The sequence below is a fragment of the Xenopus tropicalis genome, chromosome 4 (genome assembly GCF_000004195.4).
Source record: "Xenopus tropicalis strain Nigerian chromosome 4, UCB_Xtro_10.0, whole genome shotgun sequence".
In the NCBI taxonomy this organism is placed as follows: Eukaryota; Metazoa; Chordata; class Amphibia; order Anura; family Pipidae; genus Xenopus; species Xenopus tropicalis.
The window spans coordinates 84,811,453-84,825,136 of record NC_030680.2 but is presented as its reverse complement, the minus strand read 5'-3'; the positions used below and the strand labels follow the sequence as shown (position 1 = coordinate 84,825,136).

At 36.6% G+C, this 13,684-nt stretch overlaps 1 protein-coding gene across 3 annotated transcripts in view; it reads left to right on the top strand.

Annotated features, from left to right (window-relative positions):
• Positions 1–13,684, top strand: part of ror1 (receptor tyrosine kinase-like orphan receptor 1) — a 177,336-nt gene that overhangs the window by 127,661 nt on the left and 35,991 nt on the right. For all 3 annotated transcript variants that reach the window (XM_004913930.4, XM_004913932.4, XM_002931613.5), the window contains 2 exons: positions 1,027–1,314; positions 1,923–1,953. In XM_004913930.4, coding sequence (XP_004913987.1) covers positions 1,027–1,314; positions 1,923–1,953 — 319 coding nt within the window. The remainder of the gene's footprint in view (positions 1–1,026; positions 1,315–1,922; positions 1,954–13,684) is intronic.

The following is a 13,684-nucleotide window of genomic DNA, read 5'->3' as shown; positions in this document are numbered from 1 at the left end:
CATGTTACAAAATCTGAGAAATATACAACATGTTATAATAAACCTTTTTTATTTAGTTTAATGGTTTTGCTTAATCTTGTGTGGGTGTTGATAGTATTAGTAGTTACTGTAGTTTAAACCACAAGACAAATTGTTGGAACAGCTTGTGATATTGCCTCAGTATCTAGGGCGCCATTTGACTATTTCTGTGCCTTTGTATATGTCTTTAGTCCCAACTTATTTCAATGCATTTTTTTTAGTGAAGTCTTCACTTAGATTCCTATAAACAAGTATGCAACATGAAGGAGTTCTGTTATATGCTGAAAGCAAGACTAGACTATTAATTTCCTTAAGAATAAAGTGATATTTACTTGAAAGGAACGCTTATAATAATGATATCTGAATAATATATTGCCTGCCAAAAAAGAGAAACTGCTTTTTATTTAACAAGTTGTTGGAATGCTTCTGTTTTTTTCTCCTGCTTTGATCTAAGTATCATACCCTAAAGTCTGACCGAGTGCGGCTTTCTTGGCAAAGATGAGGAATGCCATTAGAAAGACATCTTTTTGTTAATTAAATGGTACTTAGAAAATCTTTTTTTTCATGTTGAGTCAGTTTGTATGTAATTTAAAAAAGAAATTCAAAGAGGGGTTCCACAGGAAGAGAACTTCCCTGTTGTCCTTGTGCCTAGCACCCAATATTTCCCCAAAGCAGTTCTGATTATACTTGTTCTCCATGTGCATTTTGAGAAATACAAACCATTAAATGGAGGAATTATCATGCTTTCTTTCTTTGTGCAACAGTGAAGGGCTACACTTTAAAAATCCACATTAGCTCTTCACCATTAAAATATTTCTAATAAACACAGTGTTTATACTTTTACCAGTAACTGCATTCTGCCCAATGATTCCAGTTTCAGTTGGGCTGTTTCTCAGTTGCTTTCTATTTTATTTATTTCTGGAGAACTATCAGCAAACAACTGAACTGAGAGTGTTTGGAAGGGGAACTTTATGTAATGATTACATCTCTCTTTCATTTCTTTACCAGATATATACCTGCAACTTGATGAGCCTATGAATAATATTACAACATCACTGGGTCAGACAGCAGAATTGCATTGTAAGGTTTCAGGGAATCCCTCACCTACAATAAGATGGTTAAAAAATGATGCTCCAGTTGTTCAGGAGCCAAGAAGAATTTCATTCCGTACAACCAACTATGGATCTAGGCTACGGATTAGAAACCTTGACACAACGGACACTGGGTATTTCCAGTGTGTGGCAACAAATGGCAGGAAGACTGTGTCTACAACTGGGGTGCTGTTTGTCAAATTTGGTAAGTTTGAAATGTATGCAAAAAAAACTATTTTATTGGTCTCTTAGCTCCCTGTGGTACAAAATTCAGTTTTTTGTAAGGAAAATATAAAAATGACAACATATACGGCAATAAGCTCTGCAAGTCCAGTTATCCCTAAGCGTATTTACAATGGTATGAATGGCGAATGAATAACAAATGCAGTCAGAATTGGAATCTATGTCTTGGCACGAAAAATCTGTTCCTGAAGATATAGAGTTTGTGTCTGTTCTGTACTTTATCTAACATCATTTAATCTGCCCAATAGTTGAACAACAGTATCACTGAATTGTTCCTAAATGTCTGTGCCTGCTATGTATAATTTGGTTGTTGGACCCACAAGTTACAGAGATGTTTAGAAGTGCTATCCCCCAAAGACCTACCAGCATCCTTGTGAAGAAAACAGGACTTGACCCAGACCTTTTGTAATATGAATTATTCTTATAAATAAAGGTAAAAGCATTGTGTGCAGGTTGATTGACATCCCGCACTGTAAAGTGTACCTAGTGCCATATGTTTATGGTACCTTAGACTTTTACTATAACGTTCAGTATACTGAATACTAAATCAAGTTCTGTTTCTGCTTTCAGGTCCACCCCCTACAGCAAGTCCAGGGTCAGTGTAAGTAAAATTTGTGCTGGATATTTTTGTCAGTTACTGAAATGTACAGTAGGTGATTGTTAGCACAATCCCAGGTTAAAAAGTACATTTTTGTGATGTATATTTAGTAAGCAAAGCAAGTTCTGAAGGAAGGATTGTAAGTAAAGGAGGTGTATCTTCAACACTGTATGTAAGTGGGTGAGTAGGAAATGTCTCTTTATTTTGCCCAGAGCCAACAAAAGTGACTGTTTATTTCTTGCCTCCAATATTGTCTTTTATCCTAAACACCTTCCATTCATTGTAAGGGTGTTTGGAAGGTGAGACCTCCGATGTGCTGCAGAGTGATTCACCTATATGCATTCAGTAGCCACTTAAGGCTCTTTACAGCAGTTGATCTGTGCCAGCTTGTGTTATTGTTGTTTAGTTTATACAAAGTCCTAGCTCCTGCTTTTCATGAAGATATTTAAAAATGTTCAAGTTGCACTGAAGAAAGGCCTGAGTGCCAAGGTCTTATGTAATAACATGCCTTGAAAGGACTAACCTTTGGATTTGTGAGGTCAGTTGCATAAAAATGTATGCCACTTTGCAGGGCTATATCCAACTATCACTATAGGAGATCAGTAATTATACCTACCCACCAATTACCCTTCTTGATAATGGTTTTTGAGCAGCACTGTCTCAGAGCTCCTTGCTGCTCTGAGGAGGGCAAGTCGATGGCATCCCCTCTTGCTGCCCTGCGCTTTTTTTGTCTCACGTCGGAGAGGGTCAAGGGGGGCTGCATTGCTAGTGCAGTATGCGCAATATCTATCTCTGCACTAGAAGTGACACATTTTCAAATTAAAGATTGGAATTTTGGCTCTTTAAGTTACCAGGAGCAGCTTTTTGCTGAACCTCATAACTTGCTGGGCGCCACTGTCTGAGGCAAGTTTCTCTTGAGGCTTTTTAGTAATACAGTAGTACTCCCAAGTCTGAGATGTTTTGTTTTGTTTTATTTGCTAAATGATGTCAGCAAGCGCAGAATCATTATGGTACGTTGTTTCACAGTGTTCAATGTATGGAATTTAATTTATTCACAAAGGGAAAAGGAAACAGCATGGCAATGCCCACTGATATTAATAAATAAAACAATAAAATGCATAAATAAATCCTTGTACCTTTAACTTAACGCATAATTAAATGTGAATGAAGGTAAAATGAATGAAGGTAAACTCTAATTACATACAGGATACATTTTTCAGACTACGCTATAAGATGTCCAGATCCTAGTCTCAAAAATAAATTGCATATGTGACAGAAAGCAACACTTCAATACATAGCATGTGTTTGGGCCATCAGTGCAAGGGTGAGGAGGGCCGTTTGACCTTAGCCTTAAGTTCACATGGGGCCTCAAACCGTTTCATCCCGCCATAAATAATTTTAATTACACTGTACCAATGAAATGATTGAGTATATAACATACATATTCTCCCACACAATACAACAACACATCTGTTCTGAAGTAACTGCACCATTTTTTTTATTATGGCTTTGGGCTTTAGTGGCTGGGGCCTCTCTGGACCTCTGAGAGGGTCTGCATGTAATACGTCATGTCAACTGCATATACACTTTATTCTTCCTACTAAAGAAAATTCTAGTCCGTTGTGGGGCAAATTTAGGGGAAGCTGCTTTGCAAAATATGCCAGAGAAAATAGTTCCAGTTTCTGCTACCTATAAATCATGCTTGCTATTCAGAATTTTCCAACTTACATGAATATTTAAGGTTTTGGATGTGCAATAAAAGGATCTGAAACATTTTAAAATATGTGCTGGAAAAGGATAGGCTGTTGAAGTGTTTCGTGGGTGGCTCTTAATGTTTAATCACGAGAGGGAGATATTTATCAAATGTCAGGAGGTTCTCGTGTAGCTTAATCTCACCCAAAAATGTATTTTTTTTGTCTCCTCAGCTTTAGTTTTTCTTACATAATCAAAGTTTTTTTTTTGTTATTGATGCCTTTTTTCCTTAACAATTAAATAAACCGTTCAGAATAACTCTTTCAGTGGATTACATAGAGAACCTTAAGGGATCTTCATGAGCAGCTTTAGTAACTGCTTATAATAGAAGCCTCTAGGAACTCTACTGAACTCAAGAACAACTTTCTGGGATATTTTCTCTTTGCAGATTGGAAATCCTTTAATATTTTCAGGGACAATGTAATTTCTTGGGCATGAAAGTTACAGTAGAGAAAATAGAAAGAAAGTTTCATTGGTAACTATGATAGAGCTTACCATGATAGCAAATTCCCAGCATTTTATTCACAGGACTACAACCTTTACAAAAAGTTGCATACTCTATGGGTCATTTACTACCACTAACAGTGGTGGTCCCACAAATTGCCTCACAGTAACTTTCCCTTTTTGGTATGGTTTCTTTAAAGCTGCCTATTTTTCAAACATACCTAAATGCAAAAATGGTCCTTTGATTCTTTTATAAGAGGTGGAAGGAACGAGTGACCTCAAGATGTTAATCCACAAAAATGAAATATATTTTATATATCTCTGAGACCATAGCATTCCTGTAGTAAGATAGGGTGGAGTTATTATGCCAAAGCTCTGTTAATTGGGCTGGTGGGGCTGTTTGATCCTCTGTGGAATTGAAATTCTAAGACCTATTTTGAATTTCAGTCCAAACCCGAGTGGCACACAACCAACACATCACTAGCAAGCCCTTTTGATGTTACTCCCAACTACGTCTGAATTGAAATCAAAATTTTGGGTGGGTGGGTCTCAACTTGACTTGTGGCTGCAGCGCCCCTGTGTAGCAGTTGAAAAATTGGGGGTTAATTGTGTTAATTTAAGCATGGGTGAGTGAATAAAGGAAAGCAGTGGTGTGGAGAGACATCACATTTGGCTATAAAGATATAGGGGTCATTTAGAGACCCTGGGGCACTAAAGGATGCAAAAGCAAATATAAATAAATAAATAAAAAACATATTTGCCTCCTGACAAAACTGGCTAGGTGCAAATCTATTAGTACTAGTGTACCCTAAACATAATAAAATTCTCTCAGGGAAAATAGCAGACTTCTTATTTTAAACAACTGAACAAGCTTGGCATAGCTGTCTAGAAATCTGTTTGGGGTACAATGTCTTAACAGGCAATACTCCTCCATAAGGAGTGTTAATTTATAGTTTATAATATTAAATGATCAGTTGACCTTTGCTTCAAGTGCATTTAAATACCTAAAGGATATTACATATTATTCAGAAAACCCATTTATTGAATTGCTTACTTAATATAGCATTCTTGCTATGTTAAAACCACGATGGCTAAAAATATTTTATGATACTTCTGCAGTAAATGCCTACAACTAAGACTGCTATATGCTTAGTGTTTCCTAAGCTTATTCCCTTGGGCACCAATTAGTAGTAGTGGCATTTTCTTGTTCTCTGCTCTGTAACACCAGATGAGTGCTTACTGTGTTTCTAATATTTCATTCTATGCCTTCTCTACCCCTGCAACCTTACTTGCAGCATACACACAAGCATAATCTAATCATATAACAGTTAACAACACAACATGAACCGTCTGTTTGTATTGTAGCATAGGGGCAAGCCATGTATAGAGGTTGTGATAGGTACAAAGTCTTTGTTGTATTCTGCATGCTATAGCTGGCACTAAAAAAAAGCCAAAGTGCATAGAAACCTTTTTAGCACCATTACATTTAATAAACCAACATTTTGGTCCATGTCTGGGACCTTGTCCAATATTGAGTGACAGCTCAGTGTTAAATGAATTATCGAGTGGCATCTGCTAGTATCCTGTAAAAGACCAGTGTTTACAGCAGCAAAGTTGCCAGTTAGACACCTCTGATCCCAATGTTTGGTGGCCTGCGTAAATACATAAGATTTATTTTTATTCATTTTATTTCCTGTTTTTTATAAACTTCTATTTAAGATTTTTGGCTTTTATAAAGGTCATGTTGTCCTTGAATTTCTAAAAGTATGAATCTATACATAAAGAAATTGTGAGCATTATTATTTTAAGTGCTAGATAGCTGTGCTACAAACTTTTGTTTTGGCTGATAAGCATGGAATTTGTATTTTTCTAGTGCTGCTGATAGAATAATTTCAGTCACTTGCTTGCAGATGAAATTAATCAGAGTTTTGTGCTTGAAACACCACCTGGACAAAAAGTAACTCAATATGCAACTAAAAAGAATGAATCACTTTTTCTTACAACAATGCAGTCAATTGTTCTACAGCCATGTCAGTCACACCAAGGGGAGTTTGGATTTGTTCTGTGTTGCGCATTCTTTGGAGCTGCCAGTGACTCAAATTTAGTCCAATGAAAATATAAAAGAGTGAAATAAATACCTCCTATTAAACTTTTTTTTTTGTCCTGTTTATGTAGATTTTAGGGTATATTAAAAATGCAACATGATTTGGTTATTATGAAAAGTGTTGACTATGAAAGCATGAAACACACTGACAGTTTCCAGATGATCTGGTTTTGTATTTGGAATTTATCACCAGATAATAAGAAAATAATATAATTATGTACTCTGTAATATAGTCATTATTATATTTATAGCAACAAGGAACTTATAGCAATTCAATGCATTCTAGGGGGCACATTTACTAACCCACGAACGGGCCAAATGCGTCCGATTGCGTTTTTTTCGAAACGTTGCGCCTTTTAAGTTTTAGCGCTACGAAAAAGGCGCGACTTTGCGCGCAAGTGTTAACGCTACGAAAAAATCGCGACTTTGCGCAACTTTCGTAATGGCTACGAAAAACTCGCGTTTTTACGCAAGAATCGTAAAGACGCCGAAAAAATCGCAAAAAATACGAAAAAGTCGCAAAATGTTCGTTTCCAATCGGAATTTTTCCAATTCGGATTGAAATCGTGTCTTAGTAAATCAGCCCCTAGGTGTTGTGTTACTGTTTCCATTTTCATGTTTAATATTGCGTGCTTTGTCCTTCTGCTTCTGCCCTTTTCAGTTTCAGTTTTAAGTGCACTACACACATAAATGAATGCAAATCAGCATGTAGCTTGCTGGGTTTTTCCGCAGAATGGCAGCATAATAGTGTGTGCCAACAAAGTAGCATGCAAAGCAAATGGCAGAAAATATACTATTTCAGGCACTAGTGCTCACCTTTGAAATGCACTCACCCACAGTTTTTACTTCAGGTAAAGTAAGTGCATCAGGTCCATGTCAGATTGTTGACAGAAGCCAAAAAAATTTGTCAGTTGTGATCTAGTAAAAGGTTTTGTGACCATGAAAGAGCTTTATGGCCAATGTTTAAAGTAACAAGCATGGTCCGGGTCTACTATTGCTATAAAAACATGAAGCCTGCTGTAAAATATGATGGTGATAGTATGGATACATCTGCTCTTGATCAAGGAATCATTATGGAAAAATATATTATATAAAATACATACAAATACTACAAGTATTTGAATGTGTGTGTGTGTGTATATATATATATATATATATATACAGGTATGGGATCCCTTATCCGGAAACCCATTATCCAGAAAGTTCCGAATTATGGGAAGGCTGTCTCCCATAGACTCCATTATAAGCAAATAATTCTAATTTTTAAAAATGATTCCCTTTTTCTCTGTGGTAATTAAACAGAACCTTGTACCAACTAAGATATAATAATAATAATAATTAATATAATAATCCTTATTGGATGCAAAACAATCCTATTGGGTTTATTTAATGTTATATTGATTTTTTAGTAGACTTAAGGTATGGAGATCCAAATTACGGAAAGACCCCTTATCTGGAATACCTTTGGTCCCGAGCTTTCTGGATAATGGGTCCTATACCTGTAAATTTATACATACATATACACAATTTCTGTGTTGATCTGCTTCACATTGAAAGGAGGCTGCATAGAAGAGAGGTGTAAGGAAGGACACCTGTAACATTTGGCTTTGCAGCTGTAGCTGAACTACACTTTCTTGCATCCCCATGCTGAGAGCTGTGACTTCATCAACAGCTGGGGAGCCACAAGATAACTTAACTGCACATCCCCACAGACGTACCGACAGCAGCTCTTTTGACTTTCACGCAAATGGATATTTTATGGCTTGTATATGAATATATATATATATATATAAGGCATTCATTTTCATGTGTATACTATGTAGTGGTATTGGGTTGTGCAGCTATATAGTGACAGTTTTATGCTTAGGAGAGTTTTATTAGCCTAGAACTCTTGACTTTATGTATGCATTTTCTTTTGACACAGCTATTCCTATCCCTTTGATGAGCTGCCAGATTCAATCATTGTTTTATGCTAATATAACCCAAATCTCAGTTGAGGTCCTACAATATGATATAATAATATTTTTACTAAAGCGGAATGGCTGATCAGTAATATAACAACTTCTGTTTAGAGCACATGCAGCATCTATCATTTCCTTTTCTCTATAACTTAATATACCCTATGGGATACACTAAATATTTCCCCTGAAAAAAACATTACAACAGCACAGCTGAATGTGTCGAAAGATATCCCTTTTGTGGCAGTTCTACGTCATATGAGGAGCAGTGATATTAAATTCCATGATTCAGGTTAGCTTGGGTGAAGTTATCATTCAAAACATGCAGTATGAAGTTGTGCCATTGCTTTCTTAAATTTTTCCCTTCGCAAACATGAAAAAATGCATCCTAAGCTCTTCTTCATTACAGCAGCTTCATAAGATTACATTTACAGTATGTCTGGCTCTCAGCAGCCATGAACTGCTGCATTTGAGCCATGAATATCCTGTAAAATCAATAATTATAAACAGTGCTTAGTAAAGTCACTTGTGTCACATGGCTCATTGGACCTGCTATTATAAAAATAATAATGCACCCCAGGGCCTTGTTTACTATATAGGCGCTTGTTCTTTGGGTCTAGTCTTTAATATACTGACCCCTTCCTATATGTTCTCAGCCTGTGCATATCTAAAATGATATCTAATACAGGTATCGGACCCCTTATCTGGAAACCCATTATCCAGAAAGTTCCGAATTACAGAAAGCCCATCTCCCATAGACTTCATTGTAATCAAATAATTCACATTTTTAAAAATGGTGTCCTTTTTCTCTGTAATAAAACTCTACCTTGTATTTGATCCTAACTAAGATATAATGAATCCTTATTGGAAACCTATCCTATTGGGGTTTTTAATGATTTTGAATCATTTTTTTTTTTTTAGTAGATTTAAGGTAGGCGATTCGAATTACGGAAAACCCCAGGTCCCGAGCGTTCTGTATATTGGGTCCCATACCTGTATATGCATTTGCTCAGTTATGTTTGAGGTTAGAGTGTCTTTGTTTCTCTTGGTTATTCTACTACTGACACTGCAATAAATACTGTGCTAAAGCTCATTCAAAAAGCCTGATTAGGAACAGCAAGGTGGTAGATGAAGATTCTTGACTAGCTGGAACGTTTTCCTATAAAGGCTTAGTGGCGACAAATGACACATAGAAACACATTTATTAAAAACCATGATTGTGGTGTTTTTTTTACAGTTGTGGCGAAAAGTCATATTTCTAAAATTAATGGAATTATGTGATTTTCAAGGCAATCAAGATTTTACTTTTAAGATTCTAAGTTTTTGTAAAATAACTCAGATAAAAAAAATTAGTCCAGGTAACGGATACCTTATCCGGAAAAACATTATCCAGAAAGTTCCAAATTACAGAAAGGCCATCTCCCATAGACTCCATTATAAAAAAAATAATTCAGATTTTTAAAAATGATTTCACTTTTCTCTGTAATAATAAAACAGTACCTTATACTTGATCCCAACTAAGATATAATTAATTCTTATTGGAGGCAAAACAAACTATTGGGTTTAAATGATGTTTAAATTATTTTTTAGTAGACTTAAGGTATGGAGATCCAAATTACGGAAAGATCCCTTATCCAGAAAGCCCCAGGTCCCAAGCATTCTGGATAATAGATCCTATACCTGTAAATCTGTATGCTGCATTTATTTTAAGATATTTAATTATGAAGATTTCTGTCTTTTTTTTTTTATTTGTTTTTCGATAAATGTTTACATTGTTTAAGAGCCGATATTTGCTGTTTGCCATTTTTTATTTTATTGCCAAAGTAATTTGGTATTGTATTTGATGCCTATTATGTTCAAAAAAGTTATGTTCGGCTTGCTTAACTTGGATATAAAAGGTATAAATGTTGGACTGTAAAACTGCCACACTCTGACACAGCAATAAAAGTGTATTTTTAATTCCAGATGAGTGGTTTGATATATATGATCTCAGCAAGAGAGATGCTTGTATGTTTAATAGGAAGCGTCTGTGTGTCAGTTTGAGCCTTTGGATCTCTGTGTCTGTGGAAGTGTCTGGCACTGGATCCTGCTGTGACAGTCTTGCAAGTAGGCAAGATTCATTGGTTCAAATTACACAGACAAAATTAAAAGTGTCATGTTTTGAGAAAATTTATTTTTTTCCATACTAAAAATAAACAAATGTTCAATTCTGTGTAGTGCACAGATGAACTGTACCTAAGCAATATGTATAAAGTATTGGGTTTGATTACTGTGGTTCTTTTTGAAAAGAAAAAAAAACAGGCTATGGAATTTCCTAATGTACCACCACCATCTTCAATGTCTCTCCCTGGTGTCTCTTGTGAAAAATTAGACTTGGCATCTGCAGTAGTGTAAAATCAAGAGAATGTACTGGACCTACACATGTCCATGTCCAAGTCTAAATCTAGACTAGAGTTGGGATACCTGAAAGAGACAATAAAGATGGCAGTGCATTCCTGCACTGGTTTAATTCATTTCTTTTCAAAATAAAGCACTGGCCCAGGCCAACAATGTAAATTAAGGACTCCTTGTTCTTCAAATCAGAGATATCCAAGATCCAGTGGATGTTTGGGTAATTTTTTTATTTCTTTTTGCCTAATGAAAACATTTTTGCAATTTCAGCCTTGCCTATACTGGTATTGTTTCAGTCTGTGTGGCCACAACCTTACTTATCACCTACCATACCCCTACTGTATAATTCCGCTAAAAGAAGACAATAGTAACTAGAATCTACGGCACCTGAAGATTTCCTGAGTGGATTTCTGCAACATGGATCACCGTACTTTAGGGCTACTAATAATCATTTAAACGTTAAATAAACCCAGTTGGATTATTTGCCACCAATTTAGATTCATGCAGCTTAGTTACCAGTACGAGGTACTGTTTTATTACTACAAAGAAAAAGGAAATGATAATAATATCTGTATAAGTCCTGCTTAAATGTGTTTTATAAATAACAAATAAAAAAAACAAATATTTCAAGTAAACTTAAGGAAATAGAAGCCTTATAATGTCTATAGTAAAATATGCTTTATGGAGCTGTAGCTTTTTTAGTAAGCTGTAACATGCATTATAACTTTATAACTTATAATGATTGGAATAACTCTCCAATCCTTGAATATAAACGAATGGCACACTATTAATGCAGTTTACCTAAGAAAAATTATTCTGAGAGACTTTCATTTTTGGCTTAACTAGGTGAAATATAGATTACTGTTCTAATAAGGAAGAAACCCATTCTAGCTGTGTATTTAATAAACTTTGATCAATGAGATGTGACATTGCTGCTCTCACACTCATTCACTTGTCATCCGAAAGAGGGGCAATCTAGTGGCAGCTATTTAAAAAACCATAGCACAGATTAATCCCAGATGTGGGCCAAGCTTTAATTGACCAGTGGCTGAGGGATTGCACAGCTTTGGAACCACTGTGACATTTGTAAAAATGCTGCTTTGCTCTAAGGGCCAGTTATTTCTTTAGTTGCCATGGCTTGTGACAAATATACTAACTTCAGTACAGAATACTGAGAAAAATATCAGAACTGCAGCCTTGCGTTTTATATGGTCATGGATCTCCTCAGTAACATCTAATAGCGTTATGATTTGTATGTATATAAAGAAGAGGGGGACCACTATACTCAAAAATTATAGTCCCCTAAAAGACCCTTATATTCACTTCTTTTCTTTGAATGTAAAGTTAGGAACGTAAACAATCACTCTCGATGGCTGCAGATAATTGTTCTGAAATACAAGGGGCTATGTAAGTAAAAACAGAGACAGGGTGGTAAAAATACTTACTTATGTAATAAAAAAAGACTCAAATAAAGGGTGGCAACTCTCACTTCCTCTCCATTATCTATGTGCCTGAAAATGACATACCATAACAGAAGAATACAGGTATTTACCCGTCACCTTTTCCAAACTTCAGATGAAAAGCTCAGATCCTAATTTGCTTCTTATACATATATATATGTAGCCATTCTGCTAACATGGCTATTAAATAACTGTACAAAGTATAATTCTGTGTATAATCATATTGCTGGGACTTGTAATTCTATTAATCTTCAGCACTGAAACAGTTAATTGCTGAAGACTTTGCTGGGCTTGCAGGAAGAAGGAAGATTCCTCCCACCAATAGGAGAGCAGCTTTCAGACTGAGGAGTTTGTAGCCAGTGAGAGAAAGACTTACTTCAGGGAGAGGAGAACTTTCTGGAGCTGTGAGGGGGAGGGCTGGAAGGAGAGAAACGCAGGGGTGTATCCAAGGGAGAGCATGCACAGAGCTGGGCTGTATGGGAGGTGGAATCCCTTTTCTCCAGAGTGACCAGTGACTGTCTGCTCTCTGAAGAGGTGTTTTACAGACCACTGCTTCTTCTGCCTAATACCTGGAGAAACTACTTTATTACTGCAGTGTGAAGGAAGCTGAGACAGCAGTGATCGGCTGATAGTGGATCCAGTCTATTGGTATGCTTTATCCTCTGCCTATATTGCAGCCCCTGCACACTCACAGGCCCAGTTTTCAGTGAGTGATTCCTGTGGATAACCAGTACTGTTTTATGTGCCTTGTGGATTACAAGTACTAATATATATGAGCTCCAACTGCCGGCCCTGCTGCTTATACTAACACTGGCCAGTGTTCAGGGAACTTGACTTAAACAAAATCTTAATCTGAGTTGATTATATCAGTCTGTTTATATAAGTCTGTTATCTAAAGTGCATTCAACAATTCATTGTCATTTGCTATTCACTGTTTGATATTGCATTGCTGATGTAACTTTGTGTTCAGATGCTACAGCCTATTTGTTGACACATATCGCTAGTAGAGAGATTGTTCAATTTATCTTTGTTAGTGGGTCTCCGGATCCAATAAAAGTGCTTAGCATTATACTGCTGGTTTATGTGTATCACTGGGGGTTGTGGGTGTCACCAAAGGTGGTCGAGAGCAGGACCCATATAACACAGCTACACCTACGGGTGCGCTACACTTGGGGGCTCGTCCGGGATCCTTGCTCCGCCCAAATCTCCGCCCCTATTTCCCTAGACTAAGTGTTAAAGTGATACAGAAGGCAAAATGAACCCAGAAGCAGCTGCAAAGTGGTGTAAACAGCACAATGCTCAGCCGGAACAGTGCTTAGTTTTCACGTTGCCAGATACTAAATGGACTGATGTACAACTACGTAAAGTAGCTGAGTCCTTACCAGTGGTTGGCCGTGGATTTGTATTAGACAGCATCATGGATACTGCTGAACACAAGACTCTAGCTTTATTAGAATGGAGAAATCCCTTGGTGCGTGAGCAAATACCTCAGAGTGTGTCAGGTCCAGGAGAAAATGTAGTCCATGTGATATTCCCTGAAAGATGCACTACTTCACTGACAGAAGAAATACCTGGGGACACTGCATCACCTTCTACAACAGAGGTTGAAGTCTCACTACCCAGTA